Genomic DNA, 21400 nt, shown 5'->3' on the forward strand with positions numbered 1-21400 from the left:
TAGCGGAGGCTCAGCCTCCTGTGAGCCTGACAGGTATACGCACCACACCTGGTAACATTATATGTTCTACGCACCCACAATATATATGCGATTGGGTGGGGTGGAATACCCGTTACATATATATACAAATATACTGTGAAAAACTATATACAGAAGACTTATGGTGCACGTAAAATATCTCTTGGTCAATAATTTTTTTAAGTACAGTAAATACAAATATCACTTGTTAGCACATTAACATGTCTCAGACAGGTCCACAACCCTGTTTTTCACCATTATCTATTAGTATACAATGCTGCCACTGCAGCCAGGGATTCTGGGCAATAACATACATAATAGCACACAGTATCACCTTTTGCTTCTTATCCGTTTTAACATGGCAAAACCCTGGTAAGTATAATCAAATTGTCCTTTTTTCAGTAAGTTTCTTGATTCTTAACTGTACCTGAAACATAAAGATTAGATAACATATAATTTCGCCCTGATAAGAATTCCCTCCGTTAAAGGCATACCCAATAGAATATTAATTGATTCTCATTACCGCATGCCTCAGCTTGTCAGTATTTTTATAATCCTTTTAAGGTTGGTAAACACTGTGTGTTTGGTTCCTACAGTATAAGGCAAGGGGTGCAGTTTGTAGGAGTTATACGGTAGTAGGAAGTGTCTGTGCTCTTTTTCCCAGAGATCCTTTTTCAGATCTTTAATAACTCTGCTTCCTAAAGGCTGCACCAATATTCCTCTGCATACTGTACTCTGACAGGTATTATTTACATCAGCTATTGAAGTAACTTTGAAATAATGAATGTTAAACTGGATTGCAAAGCACATATATGTGCCATTAATCGACAGTGTGTGTGAAATAGTTGCTGCAGAAGTACAGGGCAGTAATTGTTTTAAGGAGGATCCTTGAGGCACAGACATAACAAAAGTTCTGCGTGGATTTACATACCCTCCAGCTGTACCTTCTTAGCAGGTACACTACATGTTGTGGATCATGTAAGACCAGCTGTGCCTGTTAAACTGAATGTTTCTTTTGTGTGTTAAGTGGCATAGTTTAGGGGACTTCCATAGGATTTGCTTGGTGGTGCCTCTGTCAAAGGGGTGCGCAAACTTTGTGCGCTGCGCCACCCTGCCTGCCAGCCCCTGTGTTCGCGCCCCCTTACCTAAAATCCAGCGTCAAATGACGCGTGGGGTCATGTGACGTAATTTGCTGCACGTTACCATGGTGACGCGTCACATGACTCCACGGCGTCATTTGATGTTGCTTTGCCGAAGACAAGGTAGGAGACTGCAGAGGCCTCATGCTATTCCTGGCACTTCATTTAAATGCCATGGGGAAGAGCGCGGGGCATCTGCAGGTGCCGCGACCCCCCAGAAAAATCATGTGCACCCCTGCTATATCCTGCACAAGTAGAGGAACTACAGTGGTACCTATTTGTATGTGCACAATGTTGCAAAAGAAGGTTAACTCCCCATGCTATCAGAGGGGTCAGTAATGCATGGCAAATACAAAGCCTGCACAAAAATCCTTCTATTCTCTTGTGTTCCTAGAGAGCTCAACCATGCACCCACAAGCAAAACGTTTTAAATTAAATGGAATCACTTTTCTGACCCCTCTGTTGCAAAAACTTTAAACAGGTTTCACTGATATTTATTTTTAATGAAAGTTCCATGTGTAGCCAGGAAAGGAAAGGGAGATATACTGCATGCTGTGACAGGAAGAGGCAGTCACAGTCTGGACAGAGAGGGTGCAGGAAGGGTCCCCGGAGCAGTGCATCGGTGGGCTAGGCCAGAATTGCCCCAAGGTCCCAGATAGTTCCCTGACACTGTAGATGGACTCAGATGTGTAAACTATAGGGAAAGCCCGCAGATAGGGACCGTTTCACCATAGTAGTGCTGGTATATATGCTGCAGGACATTGCCTGAGGGAAGTGCAGCCTGTTGCAGAGGAGCCTACTCAGACTCCTTGATAGAGATTATTTATAGGGGTACACTCCAGTCGGGAGACCCCTCCAGAGGAATCCGCCGAGGATCCATCCAAGAGAGGAGCATCAGACCACGCCACAGGACCACGTCGCTGATCTGTAGATTGCTGCTGTTTTCCTGGTCTGGACTAAGACCAGGGAGGTATTAACAAGTGCACCAACGGGCCCCAACATACAGGAAGCGCGCTATCCACACACACACACACACTCTTTGGGGAGGAACTTGCTGGTAGACACTCAGGGGTTAAGTGCCCAGGCACTCCAGTACTTTGGGGTTATCAACCGAGAGGTGTTATTGTGGGGTGATAATCTGCCAATGCTTTCAGGCGTTCAGTGCTGTGGGAACATTCACCTGGACGGTGACACAATTGGGTCATATGCTGTGGCTGTGTTATGGTATGGTATACAGTATGCAATATATGTGTTTAGTAAATACTGTTCATATACAAGCGTGTGTAATCCTTGTGTATATTGGTTCCGGTGAGGGGCTCCTCCCACTATGCTGGGATTCCTCGCCGGTGGAGGCGCTGCATAAGATAATAAGTATACCTCAGGCTCCCAGTAGCGGAGGCTCAAGCCTCTTGTGAGCAGAACAGGTGATAGCAGCACAGGTAATTTCACTACCCAAGGGGTACGAGGGCTACACATGCAAATACAGGCATACCCCAGTTTAAGGACACTCACTTTAAGTACACTCGCGAGTAAGTACATATCGCTCAATAGGAAAACGGCAGCTCACGCATGCGCCTGTCAGCACGTCCTGAACAGCAATACTGGCTCCCTTCCTGTATCGAAGCTGTGCGCAAGCAGGGAGACTATAGAGCCTCTTACAAATGTGTTATTTACATCAGTTATGCACGTATATGAAGATTGCAGTACAGTACATGCATCGATAAGTGGGGAAAAGGTAGTGCTTCACTTTAAGTACATTTTCGCTTTACATACATGCTCCGGTCCCATTGCGTATGTTAATGCGGGGCATGCCTGTACTGTTTTTGTTACCTACATAGTAAAAATGTTTTCTGATTTACGAGCAAGAATTGTTGTAAGTTTTGTTAACGCACATTTCAAAACCCGTTGCATAAATATAATCTGTGTTTAGTACTCTGAAACAGTGACCTTTAAAATCTGCATTGACATGCCTGAGTAATCCCTTTAGGACGGAGCTTAGTCACTGGACATTGTTATGACGTTAGATGCCAGGTTCTTGTTCAATTCTACAACCATAAAGCCCTGCAATGATACAGAAGGGCGAATGTGTCCAAATTAAGTTCACAAATATTCCGACATTTTATTTTTTAATATTCAATGACGATAATTCATCTGCGAAGGTTTCGTTAAAAAATGTATGCAAATATATGCAATATGGCCAGTGGCCACTAGGAGAGAGATTATTCTTGGTTACTGTAGAGTCCTTAAACGAACCTTTAGACAACACGTGGAGAGACCCCTGTGCACAAAAAATGGGACCCACTTATATACCTGTTAAGTATGCTAATAGTAGTAATTTGCATATTTCTTTGAGTGTCCATTGTTTGAGCACAGGTCCTTGTGTTCTCTCTTTCTATCTCTTCCCCTAGATGTGAATAGTGGCTACTGGTGTCCCTCCATATGTTCTCTCTCTTCCCCCAGATCAAATGTGCGAATAGTGGCCACAGGTGGAATTGCATACAGATGCAGTGGCAATTATTTGATCCTGTCTCGGCGCAAAGTCTGCTGCATTCCACGCGGCATTCACTCGTTAATCTTACGTGAAGGCTGTCAATCACATGCATGTTTACCGTTGTTGATTTTCCTTGATTAATGTGATTGTGATTTGTTTGGGTTCAGTTCTGCGTGTTTCCGCCAGATGGCAAAAGTGAATCCCTTTGCACAAGGCAACCAGTGAGTTGTGTGTAGTCAATTTGCAGGTGTTTAAAACTAGATAAAAAGAGTGGCCACTACAATCATCCATTGTAAATTGACCTTGCTCGCTGAAGACGTTATCAAATTAAGGCGTTTCATAATTAAAATCTCCACAGTATACACAATGCTTATCCCGTTATTCTACATTGCTATCCCTGCAATTGCTGAATGGACATTATGTCAAGTCAAGTCATGTCAAGTCCTTATACAAAATCACAATGTAGTTACGCATTTTTCATATTTTCTGCAATTAATGCTAAAACAGATAAGAAGGCAACTTTAGCAGAGATTTACTACTATATACAGTAGTTGAAAAATCTGAATTCTTCAAATTTTCACCGAACCAACGTGGCTGGAAGCATTCGATTAGGCAAACATTAACTAATGATGATTGCTTTTTTCGCACAGCCCTGCCTCTGGGAGATACCTGTACAAGAGGATTTGGTCTGTGTGATGGTGAAGGGGTTAACCAGGCTCACTAATAAAGGTAAAGCCCACTTGGTTACCCTTGATCCATGTGTTGAGGTCCTAGAGTGGCAGCTCTTGGACCCAGATAGTAGAAATGCATTACTGTGACTGTGTGCAAATTATGCAACATTAAAGATTTATTTGTGTTTTGCCTTTCCTGGGGGTGCTGGGACCGGGAGATTTCTAGGCTGTAAGTTTCAGGGTGGTTTTGCCGGATAAAATCTTTACAGAATGTGTCTATCGGGGTTCCGGAGTTATGGGATACCCCAAAAGTTGGATCCGGCAATCGAGTGAGATTCTTGGATACAGCCAAGCACATTGCTCCCGGCAAACTCTGACTCTGAAAACGTTCTTACGACTCACTGCCAGGATTCTTGCTGCAGCATCACCCAGACAAGGTAAACGGGCATGAATGGGTTAATGTATACCTGCAACCATACAGGGGGTCCTTAGTATAAGGTGGGGTGCCCAGATACATGTCCAGGTACCCTGAACCTAGTATAAGGGTTCAGGGGATGCTCCAGCTATATGATAAACGTGAGAGTGATTTTGTGTGTTAAAGGTTTAAAAATTATTTGTAGAGTGTACCAAGAATGAGGCTAGTGAGTGTAGGCAATATATTCCCTCACCATCCCTGACACCAGAACAGGGGCTTATACCTCTTTATCACACAAAATACAGGACACATAGCTATATATGCTGATAACCTGTGAATGAACTGTGGGATTTCCAAGTCATGGATTCCGAAAGAACAGATGGCTACCGAGCTTGGTGCCTAAGGGTCTGGGCGGAGTCCGGACTTGAAAGCTTCAGGGATGCCAAGGTGTTAAGCAGAACTGCAGTACCCCTTCTGTTCTAAGTACCAGCATCCTGGGATAACAGAGGGCTATCCGGCCACCATTTGCCAGAGCCCAGACTGCATACTGAGCCCACCCACTGTCCAGGATTCACAAAGAGGCAGAGGTGCCAGGTTGGCGCATGCCCCTTTGCAGAATGAAAAAAGGTGCCCCCCCCCCCGGCTTTACAATATTAGCAAATCAGTGATTTGGCTGGCAAGAGAATTCCCACGCTCTGATAGGCTGTAAAGGTTTGTTAATGGGACACTGAAACCAATAAGGAGCCTTGCAGCCAATCGGGAGGGCAGATTCCAAGTGCCAAACCATCAGTAGCAAATTTAAAGATGCTCTGTGCTGAATAGACGCGAGCCGGCTTCAAAGATTTTGAGTGAGAAAATATTCTAAATCCCACTTTTTGAGAACGTAGCGGTTGTGGCTGGCATTGCATGCCGAAATCGGTTCCAGGATTTTGTGAGTACCTCCCGGTCATTGGAAAGGGCTCCTACATGTGAGGCTCAGGGAGCCACACCGCCATCGGCGCGCTCCCCACTCACCTCTATCCCCATGGGGTCTTCCGTGCCATTCGCTTCCACCTCCAGCCACGCCAGGCAACGTTACTGGTGCGCCCGTGCTAGCTCTAAAAAGCTTTTTCCCGCGCTCACTTCTGGCGCGCACATGCATGCACTCTCTGTATGAACGGACTGCCTCTCTAACACTCAGAATACAGGTGCAGAGAGTGCCTCTGTCTTACCACAGCCCTCGCAGCTTTGCACACACCTCCACGCGGCAGGAAGCTCATTGGACCCTCTCCCCTACATATGCTCAGCTGCCCCACTGGCAAATTGGCTGAGCATAGTACTGGGGACTGGCCAGGTCTGCGGGCATACAGGCGTTAGATGGTTCTGAGGTGGGTAAGGGTATAACACGCACCCACAGCTGTGAGGGCGTGCCCAGAGTGTGGTAAGTTGTGTTGCTGGGCCTGGTGAGTAAGGGTTAACGTTATACTTGCTGAGTCCGGGGTGCCAGAGGTTGGAGGTTAATGTCCAAGAGCCAGAGTTCAGGGGTTGGAGAGAGCAGCGTATTCAAGTCCAAAGCAGAGTTCAAGTTCAAACCAAAGGAATCCAAACGGGCAGGGACAGGAAGCAGAGCTGAAACAGACAAGGGAGCTAGGCATAGACACTGCACACACAGGAGCTACAGGAAAGCTATGCAGAGCAAGGACTGAGAGGACAGAGTGGGGTTATATGGGAAGAAGGGCCAATAGGGGTGAGGGGTGGAGCAGAGGCGTGAGTGGGTAATTGCAGGGATAGGTCCGTGAGAGCAGGGGAGGAGACAGGGAGGTAATCCAGGGTAATTGCCTGCAACTGACGGGGGGCGTAGCCAGTGCCTGGGGACGGCTGATAACTAGAGCGGGTGCGCGCGCCTTCTGTAAGATTGTTATGCGCGCGCACCGCACGTGTACCAGGGCGTGGGGTGTATTGCGGAGGAGGCGTTTGGCATGAGAGGCAGAAGGGAAGGAGGAGCCAGGTACGGTAAGGTATGGGATGACGGAGGCACGCCGAGGGGCGCGTGTCCCACGGCAAGTGACAAGCGATCGGGAGTGCGCGCTAGCGCTCAGTGAGGAGGCCGCGCGCGTGCCCTGAACGTGTGCCTGGGCGTGCAGACCGTGCCACGGAGGATTGGCTCAGAGAGGAGGAGGAGAGAGTGGAGACGTAGGGAAGAGGGACAGTTAGCCGCCGTGGGACCTGGGGTGACGGGGACACGCTGGGAAGCGTGAGTCCCCCGATCCGTTACAAACCAGTTGCGTTGTACTTACCTCTTCTCTGCCTCCACAGTCTTGTCTTGCTGTTCCTCATTCTGTGTACCCATCCGGCTTTCCACTACGATCCACACTTCTCCAAACCTGACCTCGGCATTCGGACAACGACGACTGTACTCTCTCCAAACCCGGACACTGCTAATAGTACCTACAACGTTCCGTATCTCTCCTCCTCTGACCCCGGCAAGTATATCGACCATCCGTACCTCTCCAACCCCGACCCGGTTACCCAGACCAAATCTACACTCCAGATGCGCCCTTGTGGTTTTGGGTGACGTTATAGCCTTTTCTATTTCAGCACTGTGGTCTCGCCTTGTTTGTGGTGAGCACAGCGTGACACTACAAAGGTCATTTTTGTGAATTTCGTTTAAAGGACAGTTTTATTCATTAGCCCCATTCCCAGTAAGTGTGTTAACCCTGTAAATTGTGTTACATTGTGTGTGTGTGTGTGTCTTTTCCTGAAATAAATTACAATTTATTTTACGTCCTTGCTTTGCTTAATTAATGATCCCGGTATAAAAAGGTGTTGATAAACCTGTTCGCCCGTGACAGGCTGTGCTCCAAGCTTTTGCCGGTATGTTGCTCATGGTGACTGCAAAAGAAGAAAGGTCGGATTTCATCCATTTAAGATTTATACAGTACCTGTACGTACTTCCCGACTTTGCAGTGTACAGGTACCCAAATCGGCTTCCCAATACTATTGCAATAACGGGCCGACTGTGACTGAAAACCTGGTGAACAGCAATTCTTGCTACCTTGCAACGCCTGATGACCAGCTTCAGAAGGCACCTGTAATGCTGATTACATGAGTGATCCCCGCTGTTACGCACCTTGCTGTACACCCCTGACATTGGGTCATCACCCGGTTAGCAGCGTAAATAATGAAGATAAAGATAATGCAGACTACATGAGTGACCCCAGCTTGTATGCACAATATATCTCTGATATTGTCTCATCTCCACCCATTTGGCAAAGTTTATAAAGAAGGTAAATATAATGTACTATACAGTATTAACTTTAATTCCCCTGTGGGGGCGCTAGATTTTCTGAAGGAGGCGCGGCAGTTATAGAGGTCCCACACTCTCCCCCCAGGCATTTTAATTAAATGCCGTGGTATCGCATAAAGCCTCTATAATACACTTACAGCATCTTCCCTTCTAGCAATGCATTGTCATGGTAACCCGGCGTCAAATTACCATGGGAACGTGAAGTCACATGACTGCGTGTCATTTGACGCCGGGGCCAAGCATGGGGGTGGTGGGAGGCGCCGAGGAGAGCAGGTTGGTATAGTGTACTGTATGCCTGCCATAGCCCGTCAATGCTTCTACACATGCGCACTAGAGCGTGACTTGACCCATGGGCACTACCGGAGTTTATAGCATCATTTATTAATTTTTTTCCAGAAATTAAATATCGAAATCGAGCATCAAAAGATAAGGATAAAGTTCGATGGAACTCTATTATCGCTTTTTTTAAAACGTTGCCTTTTTTACTTTTATACAGTCCGTATCACCAGCTTCACGCTTTTAAAACTTTGCCACGCTACAGTATTATTTTGGACAACACATTATGCACTGTGATTTTATTACAGGTTATAACATGTATTTGAAATTTCACACCAAGATGTTGTTTGATTTTATTCCAATTCATGGTTAATGGAAAACATTAAGTGATGCTTTTTTTTTACATATTTAAACAATGTTAAGATTTAGAAAATAACTACTTTGCAAACAGTTCAAACAGTTGTTTTCTAATCCTTAATGATCTGTGTAGTACTGTAAAACAGACCAATTGAGTTGCATCTCACCTCCCCCCGGCCCCACAAAGCAAAGGCATGGGACTACAGTACTGTACTGTAGCTATCTAAAAGTCTAAGACGGTTTCATGATTTGTCTGCTGGTATTGAAATTTACATTTCCTGGTTCCTCACGCATGCACATTGTGAACTAGTGTACAATAGAAAGCCTTCACTGGCAATCGGACTTACAGTACTGTAGAAATCCAACGGTAAACAAAAAAAATTAAAGTAACATTTTTTTTAGAGGAGAAAATAATTGTGAGCTGGAAACAAAACCTTGTGCGATGCAATTTTTTAAAATACTTAATCAATTTTTACATTTATAAAATCACTACGTTTTTATTTCTCTATGACTCTTCAAGGGACTGAAAAATGTTGTTTATATTTTACAACATTTCAAATTATTTCTTTCAACTGTAATCCTGCACGCTCATCACACAATTATATACAGGATGAAAGATGAAATATTTTAGTTGCACCTTCCCCCCCACAAAACCAAGGAAAAGGCATTTGACTCATTATCAACACCTCCGCCGGCCGATCCAGGACATTCACACAGAAAAACACATTACATATGCTTTGGGTCTTGCAGGGCTGATAAGAAGACCCGCACTGTAATTTGGCTAGAATGACTTCACAAGGCATATCCTTTTTTTTTCTCTTGAAGGGATTCATAAATGAGTGATTTGAAGAAACACTTTATGTAATGCTTTTTTAAAAATATATATATTTAATCAATTTCAACATTATTATTTTAACAATGTTGTGATTTGAACAATGAGGTTGCTTGTATAATTGGGCTTCGCAGGTGTAATTTATCGGGCAAGAATATTTTATCAATTTTTACATGGTCAACCCAGAATTACACAAAGATGAAATTTACGGAGTTGCACCCTCCCCCATATTTCCCTCAGTAAACTGAGCAAAAGGCATTCGGCTCCTTATCAACACCTCCACTGCCTCGGGCCATGGGAACTTAAACAAGAAAGTAAAATTATGTTTGAGCCTTTTGTTCTTGGCCGGGTATTTACTTTGCCTGGTTTCACGTGCATGCACATGCCTTAGAAGTCCTGCATATTAAATGGTCTACAATCACTTCACTGCCAAAATGAAATTGAAGTCCAAAAAGAAAAATTAAAGTCATATTTTTTTTTCTCGAGCAGGACTTAATAAATGAGTGATTTTAGGGAAAACTTTGCTATGTGTTTTTTCTCAAATGTTATCAATTTTTACATTTATAAAATCACTACATTGTATTCAATACCTTCAACTTTGGGTAGGCATTCAATACCTTCAACTTTGGGTAGGCTTTGTCTGCTTACAGTCATACTGTTGATGGAAATATCACACACACACGGTACAATCATAACTTTTATTGTATTTTACAACCGTTCAAATAATTTCTTTCAACTTTAATTCTGCAGGATCATCACAGCATTATGTACACCAAGATGAAACATTTGGCTAGTTTTGGGTAATCTAGATTTTAATTCCATGGGGTTTAGCTGAGTCACCTCAGCCGGTGTAAACAACCTTTTGTCATTGAGAGAGGGGGGATTAGGACAAACTATTGGCTATATGCACAAAGTACAATAAACTTGTACATTCCCCCCCGCCCCCCACCTTCCAGAAGTGTTGTATCTGTGAAAGGAAAAAAAATGGCTGCAGGATTGGTGAATTTAAGGCCTTGACTAGTTAATACTACTGAAAGCCACACATACTGCAGTTTATTAATTTTATCTTGCTGTACATGTAAACTATAATGAATTTTTAAATAAAATAGGGAATACACACATCTAATACAAATACTATACATACAGTTCTGTATATAATTAAGTACTGTATATATAAAGTGGAGAGTAAGCGCAGACATAAAATGGATAACGTTCAATTACCGTTAATAGAAGGCTAACATTTAATCAAGTTATTGTCAGTACATACTTACCTTACTATACTTACTATACCTGTACTTACCTTACTACAGTACAGTACTGTACCTTACTACATGTCAGTGGCATTCCCATTACGCTCTAAAAGAACAGGCAAAATGCTTCTAATATGTCTATGTAGTTGTTGCATCTTTGTACAGTCAGTGTGTCATTCCAGAAACTCATTATTCCTTGTATTAATTCCTCCTTTTTGGACGTTTCAACAACCTTTCTCATATGATCCTTCAGCTCATGCCATACTAGTTCGATGAGGTTCAAATCTGGGGATCTGGAATGAGAGGGGGAAAAAAATGGCGAATTAATTGTACAGATGCAAACAGTTTAAAACAATGAAAAAAAGTTAATGTACACTGGAGCACTTACTCCGGTGGCTTCTTAACCCAGTTGATACCGCTCGCAGAAAACTCCAAGCTCACCTGCTCCAGCACCCATCCATGCCGATGTTCGTCCGGAAAGCCCCAGCTCAGCTGCTTCAGCACCCAGCAACGCTGATCGGCCCAAAGCCCCCAGCTCACCTCCAGCACCCAGCCATGCAGATGTTCGTCTGGGTGACACCAGCACTCCTGGCACCAGATCCAGCTTGGTCACCCCCATGCTGGATGTTTTCAGTGGAATCGAAATCACTGACAACTCAACAGAGCAATACAGGGACCGAATTTAGGCCAAGATGGATCGTCTTTTGGAGACCATGGAGAATAGGGATAGGTGCATGGGTATTCGTCTGAATAAGATTGAGAGGAACATCGCGGGGCTCTATTCTTTGCTTGTAGTCCCTGCCCCTGTATGTCTGACGCAGGAGGGTGGCCTTGAAGTGCCTTATACTACTATGGAGGAACCACAACCCCCCTCCCTTCCCATGCACCCTCTCAATCCCTGGATTTGACCTTCACGCTTCCAACACTAAGCACACAACGGGACCCTCCACGCTCAACCCCTCCGCCTGCAGAATACATGCATGTCCTGGTGGAGGAGATTGCAACCCCGATAAGGCCACGACAGGAGATGACAACCCCGATAAGGCCACAACAGGAGGAAAGCATCCTCCCTGACCATCTACCAACACTCGCTGCCAGAAGCACACCCGTTCCAGCACCCAGGATTGTACAGCTCCCACACATCATGCTGAGAGACCTGCCCCAGAGCATCCGGGAGAAATACCAGATCAGCTGTGGTGGTCTACTTCAGAAAAATGCCCAGTTCATCTTTAAACACCACGTCAGTTTTGAACTGCACAGCAAGTGGACACAAAATGTCAATTATGAAGACAATAAATACAAGAAGGCTCTTCCTGCAAATTTAAGGAAAACAATTATTGAGGAAGTGAAGTTCTATTTTTAAGCTACCTGTCTTCTTCTGAAAACCGTGAGAGACCGCATCAATAGCCTTTTGAGGCATACAAGGGCTCTTCCCTAGAGGTCAATCGACTTGTTTGATGACTACTAGTTATACATTTATTTACAAATAAAGATGCGCCGCCAATGTTTTTAATCTTAAAAAAAAACAGTTGATTTAAAAAAAAAAAAAATATTTTATTGTTTAATGCTTATTTTCTATTTTGCATGTCTGGAGTTGTGACAACGTGATTGGTGAAAACTGGCGCTAATTAAATACTAGTGATCACTTAAAATACAGTGAATATATATAACACACATATAGTGATCTTAAAGAAGGTTGTGACTAAAAATAGTGTAATAGTGAAAATATAATATAGGTTGTAACCCCCTGCTCAGACCCTCTGGAAGGGACTGTCTTGACTGGTCCCAGATGATCAAACGATATTTTCTCAACCCAGGGGGAGCATGTAGGGAAAAACACAACAAAAAGGAAACACACTAAGTGCAGACTATTGTTCAGGTGTGAGATAATATGATGCTTGGCCCCTATGTGCTGCCTACTCACAGAATGTCAGTAGGATATGTACAGTGGCGGGATAGGTAGAGTCTGGTGGGTCCCTCTGGACGTGAACGGGAAGCAGCTGAGACTGGGATGTCAGTAGCAGGTATACATGGAAAGATAAAGACAGACCTCCATGGTGCAGATCAATGGTTTACAGATAAACTTTATGTAGTAATAAAATGTGCACTCACAATGTTAAAAATCAATACAGGCGTTTTGTCACTATATAAGTGATAGGAAGGTAAGGGTGGTTGCCACAGCTCACCGCACCGCCGATGTCCCGGACAGGTCTTATCCGCAGGCTCCCTGTGTTCCTCTCTACATCATAACAGTGTGGGGATCTCCTGCTGCGGTATCTCCGGCGCGCCGCGTCACTTCCGGTGGGCATGATCAGCTCCGTCGCGTCACTTCCGGTTCGGCATGTCTGGAGTTGGGCAAAGATAATGTGCAGGAAACTCTCCCAGCAATACTGCCAGGTAAGACACTGCTCAAATCCATGTATGCCATGTCCCTTCCCTCCAAACCCTAATGTACTGTGCTGTAAACCTCTAGTCCTATTGTAAAGTGCAGTAGCCCATGCCATGCATGCTTTGTCTCTCCCCCCTCCCCCCCTCCCACCCCCAAGCAGAAGATACAAGGCACTATAGTCATAATGTACTGTTTCCCATGTCATGCCCTTTTTCCCCAAACATCCCAAAAAGCTGGATTGAATAATGTACCGTGCGATTGGAAATATATAATATTGTCTCTTTCTTTACAGACCAAGATGTCCAAGAAGCACCATCCATTGCGAAGGAGAAAAAGACACGATTGTAAATTTGGAAGAAGAGGCGACGTTATATTTTTGTATTATGCATTTTTCCTTCCTTATACTGAAAAAAAAATCTAATTTTTCATTCTTTACATATACTTTTTGGTGTGTTCATGTTTTACTGTTTAGCCACTTACAGTAGTACAGGTACAGTACTACACCGTACTGTACATAAAGTTGTAAAGGTATTTAAATATATATATAAATATCTGACCTACAGTGCAGTACCGTATACAGTATATAAATCTTGAAATTAAGTTGCTTTTAGTGCTTGAATAGTACTATCAAGGAAATAAAATGTAAAGTTCTACATGCATTTAAATATACACTATAAAAATCTTTAAAATCCAGTACATACTGTAATGTAAAGTTCTAAATGCATTTAAATATATATATATACAGTATATAACTACAGTGTAGCACATAAACGGTATTTTTACTATATACTGTACAGTACTGTAGATACACAAAGAGCAGTACTACTGTACAACAGATATCTAGCGACTCCATGAGGAAATGCACTTATCTTACTGTACAGTAATGAAATTAATGTACCTTTAATGCTTAAATACACTTACAGTACAGTATGTACACTATACTGTATAAATCTAGAAAATAAAAGTTGTTTTTACTAGTTATATACATTACCAGCAGTACTGTACTACTGTATAGCAGATATTTAGCGACTCCGTGAGGATATGTACTTTATCTTACTGTACAGTAACACACATGCACAGTACTGTACTGTACATTCCTCACGTGCGTAGTAATATGATGACGCATATGCGTTTCAACAAGGTTCCAATTTGCCATACATGCATATGCAGAAATGTGATGACACGCATAAGCGTGATTGAAAATAGAATGAACATGTTCTCCCTGTTACAATATGTATGAAAGGACATACATTGAAAATTGAATATACAAATGTACACTTAAATTGGATTTTCAAAAATAGAGATATAGTTGGTAGGAACCCACTATAACTCTAACAAGAAGGACACTATTGGTGCACACCATAGCAATTAAAACTTAACATGTAATACTTCTTCAGTTAATATAAGATAACATTAATTGATTGCACATCTAAAATATCATTAACATAGTTTTATGTAACAATGTGTGCTGATTTCATTGTCAGTAACACATTCAATTATGACATCACACTCATAATGAATGTAATGTCTGATTTTAAATTGAGCATTACAATTTATGCTACTGAAACGGTACCTAGTGAATCGGCCATGCATCAGAACATGGAATATTTGTGTGATCTCATTAATGCTGTTGATTTGACAACTCAATTACTAAATTTTTATGTAACTGCAACATCAAATGTCCACATTTTTATTAGATAGCTTTGCAGATGTTGGTCACATCTGCAACTCTCCCATGGTCATATGAATGTGTAGTTATGGCATATTAATTTACACACAATCATGTTTAAAATCGATGGCCTGACCATCCATTAATGGTGATGACATATGGGATGCAGGTGCTGGCACTATGTAAAGTTCAGAAAAGTGAGTTGTTAATAATGACAAGTATGTTAACATAACATTATCTGTAGTCTGCATACATAAGAATATATAATTCATTATAATCTTTTTTTTTTTTTTTTTATATATGTGAGTGTTTAACTTTGATCATCAGCAGCTGTATATGCTACATATCAATAATGTTTTACATTGACACATGACATCATGAAAAATACACTGTGAATACTACTACATACTATGTCAATGCAGATATGTATAAAGGGGTGTGTAATACAGTTTCTTCTGTGAGTCAGAATAAACAACTTAAAACACTAATGATATTGTATTTTTGAATTTTTAAAAAATACATTTCAAATGAAAACGTTAACGGATGTAAAATTACTGACCTGGGGGAATCGGGTGATCGTACACACCGATATCCCTATCACCAGACAACCCTTGAACCATGACAGGTAAGAATCTTTCACTCAGCTGCTCCTCCAACGTAGTCAGCCTTAGATTGGGACTGGAGGTCCTCCTCCAGTTTCTGAAGCATGTAAATGTACATGTTGCAATTTCGCCTTCAATTTCTGTTTTATATTATCAAATCGTTTTCTGCAGTTATCACGAGTTCAGACCTGCAATCTAATCTGTTCCCACAAATAATTTTTGACATGTACATTGGTCTTACCTTTAGATATATAACAAAATAACTTTTATCATGTACTGTACATATCTTAACATCAAATATTTCTTTAAAAGGAACGTGTGTACACTTCTAAACATTTTTCAACATGCTGTTTGCAAAAGAATATGTGTGGTACAAAAAAGGTTGATACATAATAAGCAACTAATGAATATGAGAATATATTATATTTACATACAATTGTACAATTCCTCTATTCGTATACTGGTTTTAAACACTCAATGATAACGTGTATATCGAAAATATGACATTTATATGTAAATGTCCGTTCAATGTGAATTAATAAATGTTAGATAATAGATGGCTATATAAATTTTAACGGTCATTGCAAAGGAATTTCTTACCTACTAAGTTCCCATACAGCCGGTCATAATGCTCCAAAATACCAGTTACAAGGACTTGATTCTCCTCATCGCTGAAAAGTATATTACGGGTTTTTTTTCTATATGCTTCTTACGCCCAGCTACAACCACTGAGCTCGGCTGCTGCTGACTGGACTCCCATTCTTCCAATGGAAGAGACTGCAGGAGCCTAACACTATCGCCAACACCACCACCATTCACCCTACCACCACCACCACCACCACTACTCTTTGACTCACATGTGCACTCACACGCCGACTCATACGAACACCACTCACCTCAGCACCACCACTCACTCCAGCAGTCACCCCACCATCACTCCTCTGACTCCCATGCCTACCGTACATTCATTTAGCACTCACAAATAACAGATAAACAAATTAAACGACACACTCACAAAACACTTTCAAACTCATAAGAACAAAAATGTGTAAACAAAACAACACAAGAAAAATCTATCAAAATACACAACAACTGTAGCAATCCCAAATCCTCCAAACGCCTAGCTCTGTCTGTCTCTCACTCCCAACAACACAGAGAAAGAATAAAAATAAATAGAGCATTTAAATAGGCCGCACGACAAATTGGTTGTCTCACGAGATTATCGCCAAATTCCAAAATAACTTTTTTAAACATGCCACACCATTTCCTAGTTCTCATAGCGACGATCATCACACCGCAGGATACTCGCCAATTGTAAAAATGTTGCTATCACTGGTATTCGGGACTTTCTGCATACCGTGAAAGCAACACTGTCAAAAATGGCGCTTTAAAAAACGTGTTTTGTGCATGAGACCCTAGGTTGGCTACATTTTATTAATTTAAGTATTATCTAGGATTCAAATATCATAAATGTTGCCTGTGTTTTACTTGTCTTAAATTCAGTAAATGTTTGTGTTTCAGAAAGGATGAATCCTAGGACGGAAATGATTTCTCAGCTTCACAACTTTTCTGCATTGGGTGATACTACTAAACTGTTTGCTCTGCTCAGCCATTCATCCTCTCTCATAAATGAAACTGCTGAAAATGGATGGAGTGCTCTTATGTATAGTGCAAGAAATGGACACTTCGATGCAGTGAAGATGCTCTTGGAGAAAGGGTAAATACATTTCTGTATTCTGTTACATTTTTGCTATTTGTACTCCAAGTTAGATGAACCAACTAAGAGTACTCCAGTTCTCCTCACTAAACTTGCAAACTGTTCTATTGACCTTCAGTCTTCGGAATCCAGTTTAAAATGTAAACGTTCTTCCCTACCAACTTCCACTGACCCATATAGTCTTGTCACAATTTCCGATTATGTCCGTGCCGCCTCACTAAACTGCTATGCTACTACTTTGTGCAGACACTCATCTCCAAAGCCGAACCCTGGCTAAACATGTATACAAGCTTTCTACACTCCTGCACTAGTTCCACTTAGGGTTGGGCGATATACCGATATATCAAAATATCGCTATAACAGAATTTTCCGGTGTGCCAATATGAGAGATTACCTGTGATCGTGATATTTTGGGATGCCGGGGAGAAGCTTGTGGCAGCATGGCAGATGGCGTGTGAGAGCAGAGGCAGCAGTGAAACAACACACTTTCCTTTTTCTAACCCCTCCACCCAGCCTCCCACTGGGTCCCTTAACCCATTCCTCTCTACCCCTCCTCTGGGACCCTTAACCCCTTCTTCCCCCCTGCTGGGATTCTTAACCCCTTCCCTTTTGGCGCACTTAACCGCTTCCCCACCCTACCCCTGAGGTATTTAACCCCTTCCTCTCTTTCCTCTGGGACACTTGCACACCCTACCCCTCCTATGCCTGCACTTTACCTTTTCTCACCTACACTGCTTCCATCACTCTTGCCCTCTATGAAAATTCTTGATTGTCAAAAAATCTGTTTAATATATTTTTAATGAACAGAAAGAAAAAGAACTCAGTTAATGTAGCACTCAATTATCGCTAGTGGTATATGTAATTGTTAAAATTGTCTTTATTCAAATTTACTATTAAAATAAATGGTGCATAAAGGAGGATAAAAATTGATCATGGCACTATTGTGTCAGATAGCTGGAACTGTGCCAGTAGTAGCGGATCGCTACCATAGGATAGACCCCTATTGTCGTTCTGGAAATGGCAGTGTCTAGTTGCTTAAGTTAGTATGGGTAGGTAATTACACTCCCCCCTGGCCAGGGAGAGGAGTATAGTGGTGTGGAACTGCGAGTGGTAAGTCTCGTCAGGTGCTTTAAAGTATAGCCTGAAACAGCAATATATGCTATAATGGCAAGAATTGTTGTTTGTTACTCTGATTCAGAGAAAACAGTTTTCCCTCCATCTGTATAGCAAATCAGCTGCAGCTATGCTGTCTATCCTCTCTATAAAAAAGTATAGCTGAAGTTTACTGTGTGCTTAACTATGCTCTAAGCCCCTATGATCACAGTTAACATAAGGGGCATATAAAGATAGCAACGTAGTGCTGATAGAGCAGTGATAGTAGCAGATATGAAATACTACCTGGGTGTCAGCTGTTTGCCCAATTTAGACAATGTTGCACGCAGGAGTGAATCCAGCTCCTTGTCCCTTCGATAAGTATTGCAATTGTGTGCTTGGTTAGCTGAAAGACTATAACGATGGCGTTCCAAGCCATTCACCTCAATATCGCAGCCATTATATTGTATTAGTGTCCACCACTAGAAAAGTAAGGTAAAGCTGACACTGACACAGTTTAAAAGAGCCCCGTCGACGATTGTTTCGCGTTTACCGCTTTGTCAAGACTCCTGGACTGGGTATATATGTTATACAGGAGTTGTCTGGACTCATTCTTACCCCTAGCTCGCTAACACTTTGTTAAACTACTATATACAACATTGGTATATAATATATTTTTAACATGTTATAAGTGCTATTAAATGGAGGGAGTATCTTGGCTGAGAGTTATGGGATGACAGGTGAATGAATTAGGGGGATTCTAGGGTGATGGTAGCAGTGTAGGTGAAAAAAGATGAAGTGCAGACATGGAAAAGGTTTGGGAATGAAGGTCTCTTTGTTCTTGTAAATCCTAAAGAAAATGTATTTTGAGAACACATTTTAATTAAATTTACTATAACATTTTCAGACTTATGTTAACAAATTTATCCTGATATATACCGTTATAATGGGAAGAATTTTGATATCGTCTAACCCTAGTTTCACTAAAAACCTCTGAAGCAATTCACTAGCAGATTGCCTTTACTACAAATTTATCCTGTCCTGCTTTAAAGCAGCAATACCCCTTTTTTTTCAGTGAAGAGAGATTTAAACCCGTGGCTTTCATTAGTAAGTCCCTAGGAGTCCCTAGAGCTGTAAATAGCCCAGTTAAGCTCATCCACCTCTCCCACCTGTTTTCCAGCAGGGAAGGGTTGTTTTAACTTTGCTTTTTTTCTTGCCAAACAGAGATACTTTACCGCTCTAATAATTAGGCATACATCTAACCAACTCCATCTCTTCTGTCTTTGATGTTCTTCTTCGACATCTCTCCACACGATGGTGCCTATTCACAAAACTTGGATAAGTGCCTTAATGCTAATTAAGTGCCCTTATCAAGTGATATTGCATGTGTAGCTATACACAAAGCTTCGATAACAGGGCAATATTGCATAAAAACAGCTTTTTAATAAGCTTTAACACTCTGGCTAGTGCAAGCCATGCGGTTGCTGAAAAAATGCCCAAACGCACATTTTTTTTTTTTTTTTTTTACAGTAACTGGTATTTACAGTACAAAGATCCAAGATGCAGATCACACATTAAAAACTCACATTTTTTTCTCGCCATCTAAAGGGTGGCGAGATCTGAATCGCGAATTTGCACCTGATGGAGTTTATTGTATTTTTACTGCATAAAATTGATGCAAGGGATCTCCGGTGCTGACCCACATTCATTTCAGCTCTGGAGACACCCTTCTTCAATTCAAGGTAATACAAATAAAATAACAGCCAGCTTCATTACCTTAGTGGCTAACCTCTAAGGTAACGAGGGGGTTAAATAGCATGAACTGATTTGTTGTTGGTAGAAGGGGTAGGTGAAGCTTGTAGTTGCCCCAAGGGGGGTGTTTAGGTCTCCCAGGAAGGTTGCAGTAAGAGTTTGCCCTTTCATTACCATAGCGGTTACAACCGCTAAGGTAATGAAGGTGTTAACCCCACCCGCAAGGCCTAAACACATACCTCGGGGTAACTACCACCTTCATCTACCCCCTCTACAACCTGCACAACACAGTAATGGGTAAAGTGCTATTAGTCAAAGATGACTAGTAGTGATTTTGCCAATTTAAATAACCATTACAGTGCAATACAATAAAATGTATTACTATAATACATACATTACTATAAACAAAACTCTGGCCATTTAATCCATTGATTGTTACTGTGGCCATCTATGCCCTCAACGGGTCACAGATAGTCACATTGGAAAGCAATGGCCACCCAACACCCCCTTTCCCCCCCCCTCCTTCCGCTACACACACTGTAATCGATCTGATAATAGCGCCTTTGCCCATTAAAAAATAAAACATTACCAGCCAGCATAAAGTAAATTAAAGTTGTACTTCCCCCTGCCAGGATGAAGGCCATTACCATCAAAATGGTAATGAATTGGTTAACTCCTCAAACTTCCTGGTAACCCTAATCTCCCACCCTGGTGCAACTTCCCCCTTCACCCACCCCATCTACCCCCAACAAACCAGGTACTCAGGCTTAACCCCTTCATTGTCTTTGTGGCTAGCCACTAAGGTAATGAAGCTGTTTTAATGTTAATTTTAATAACATAGTATTGAAGCAGGGGGTCTCCGGTGCTGAGCCGCATTAATTTCAGCCTCAGGAACCCCCTGTTCCCGAGTTACAGGCCCCTATATGGGGTGCTGCACTATTTAAATTTCCCGGTCACGATTTAAACATGGTGGGGATACCGGCACCCCATACTGGGGCCTGTAACTCAGAAAGCACGGGGTCCTGAGGCTGAAATTAATGCAGTTCAGCTGTGTGAACCCCCTTCTTTAATACTAGGTAATTAAAATTAACATTAAAGCAGCTTCGTTATCTAATTAGAACTGCGAGATTACCTGTGCGGCTAGGTCCCCAGTGGTCATGGCAGTGCACACCAGATACAGACCTCTATCGGACAGGCCCCAGTAGCTTTGTGTGTGGGTGCTCACATATCGCAATGACACGTCCGCTGGCAGGGAAAACAAGAATTTTGTGTTCCCGTGCGGTGATGCGATCACGTGGTGTACAGGTCAGATAGTGTGGACCAATAGGAGTGCAGGTATTGTAGACCAAGATGGCTGCACCCCACCCTTCATGGACATGGTGGAATCTGTAGAGAACACCCCTATCCCTTCCACACACTTTTTCCTAATCTCCCTCCCTCTACA

The 21400-nt window shown here is 42.3% G+C and overlaps 1 protein-coding gene across 5 annotated transcripts in view; it reads left to right on the plus strand.

The window, feature by feature from the left end:
• The first annotated feature begins 656 nt into the window (after positions 1-656).
• NUDT12 (nudix hydrolase 12) overlaps positions 657-21400 on the plus strand; it is a 55339-nt gene continuing 34595 nt past the window's right edge. Inside the window, exons 1-3 of one of the 5 annotated variants that reach the window (XM_075602180.1) lie at positions 699-760; positions 4299-4377; positions 16917-17112. In XM_075602180.1, coding sequence (XP_075458295.1) covers positions 4344-4377; positions 16917-17112 — 230 coding nt within the window. In that variant the 5' untranslated portion in view covers positions 699-760; positions 4299-4343. Of the gene's footprint in view, positions 761-796; positions 974-1056; positions 2128-4298; positions 4378-16916; positions 17113-21400 lie in introns of those variants that run through there. The other 4 variants (XM_075602148.1, XM_075602155.1, XM_075602162.1 and 1 more) reach the window with 4 other exon arrangements.

Source organism: Ascaphus truei, chromosome 1 (genome assembly GCF_040206685.1).
Source record: "Ascaphus truei isolate aAscTru1 chromosome 1, aAscTru1.hap1, whole genome shotgun sequence".
Classification (NCBI taxonomy): Eukaryota; Metazoa; Chordata; class Amphibia; order Anura; family Ascaphidae; genus Ascaphus; species Ascaphus truei.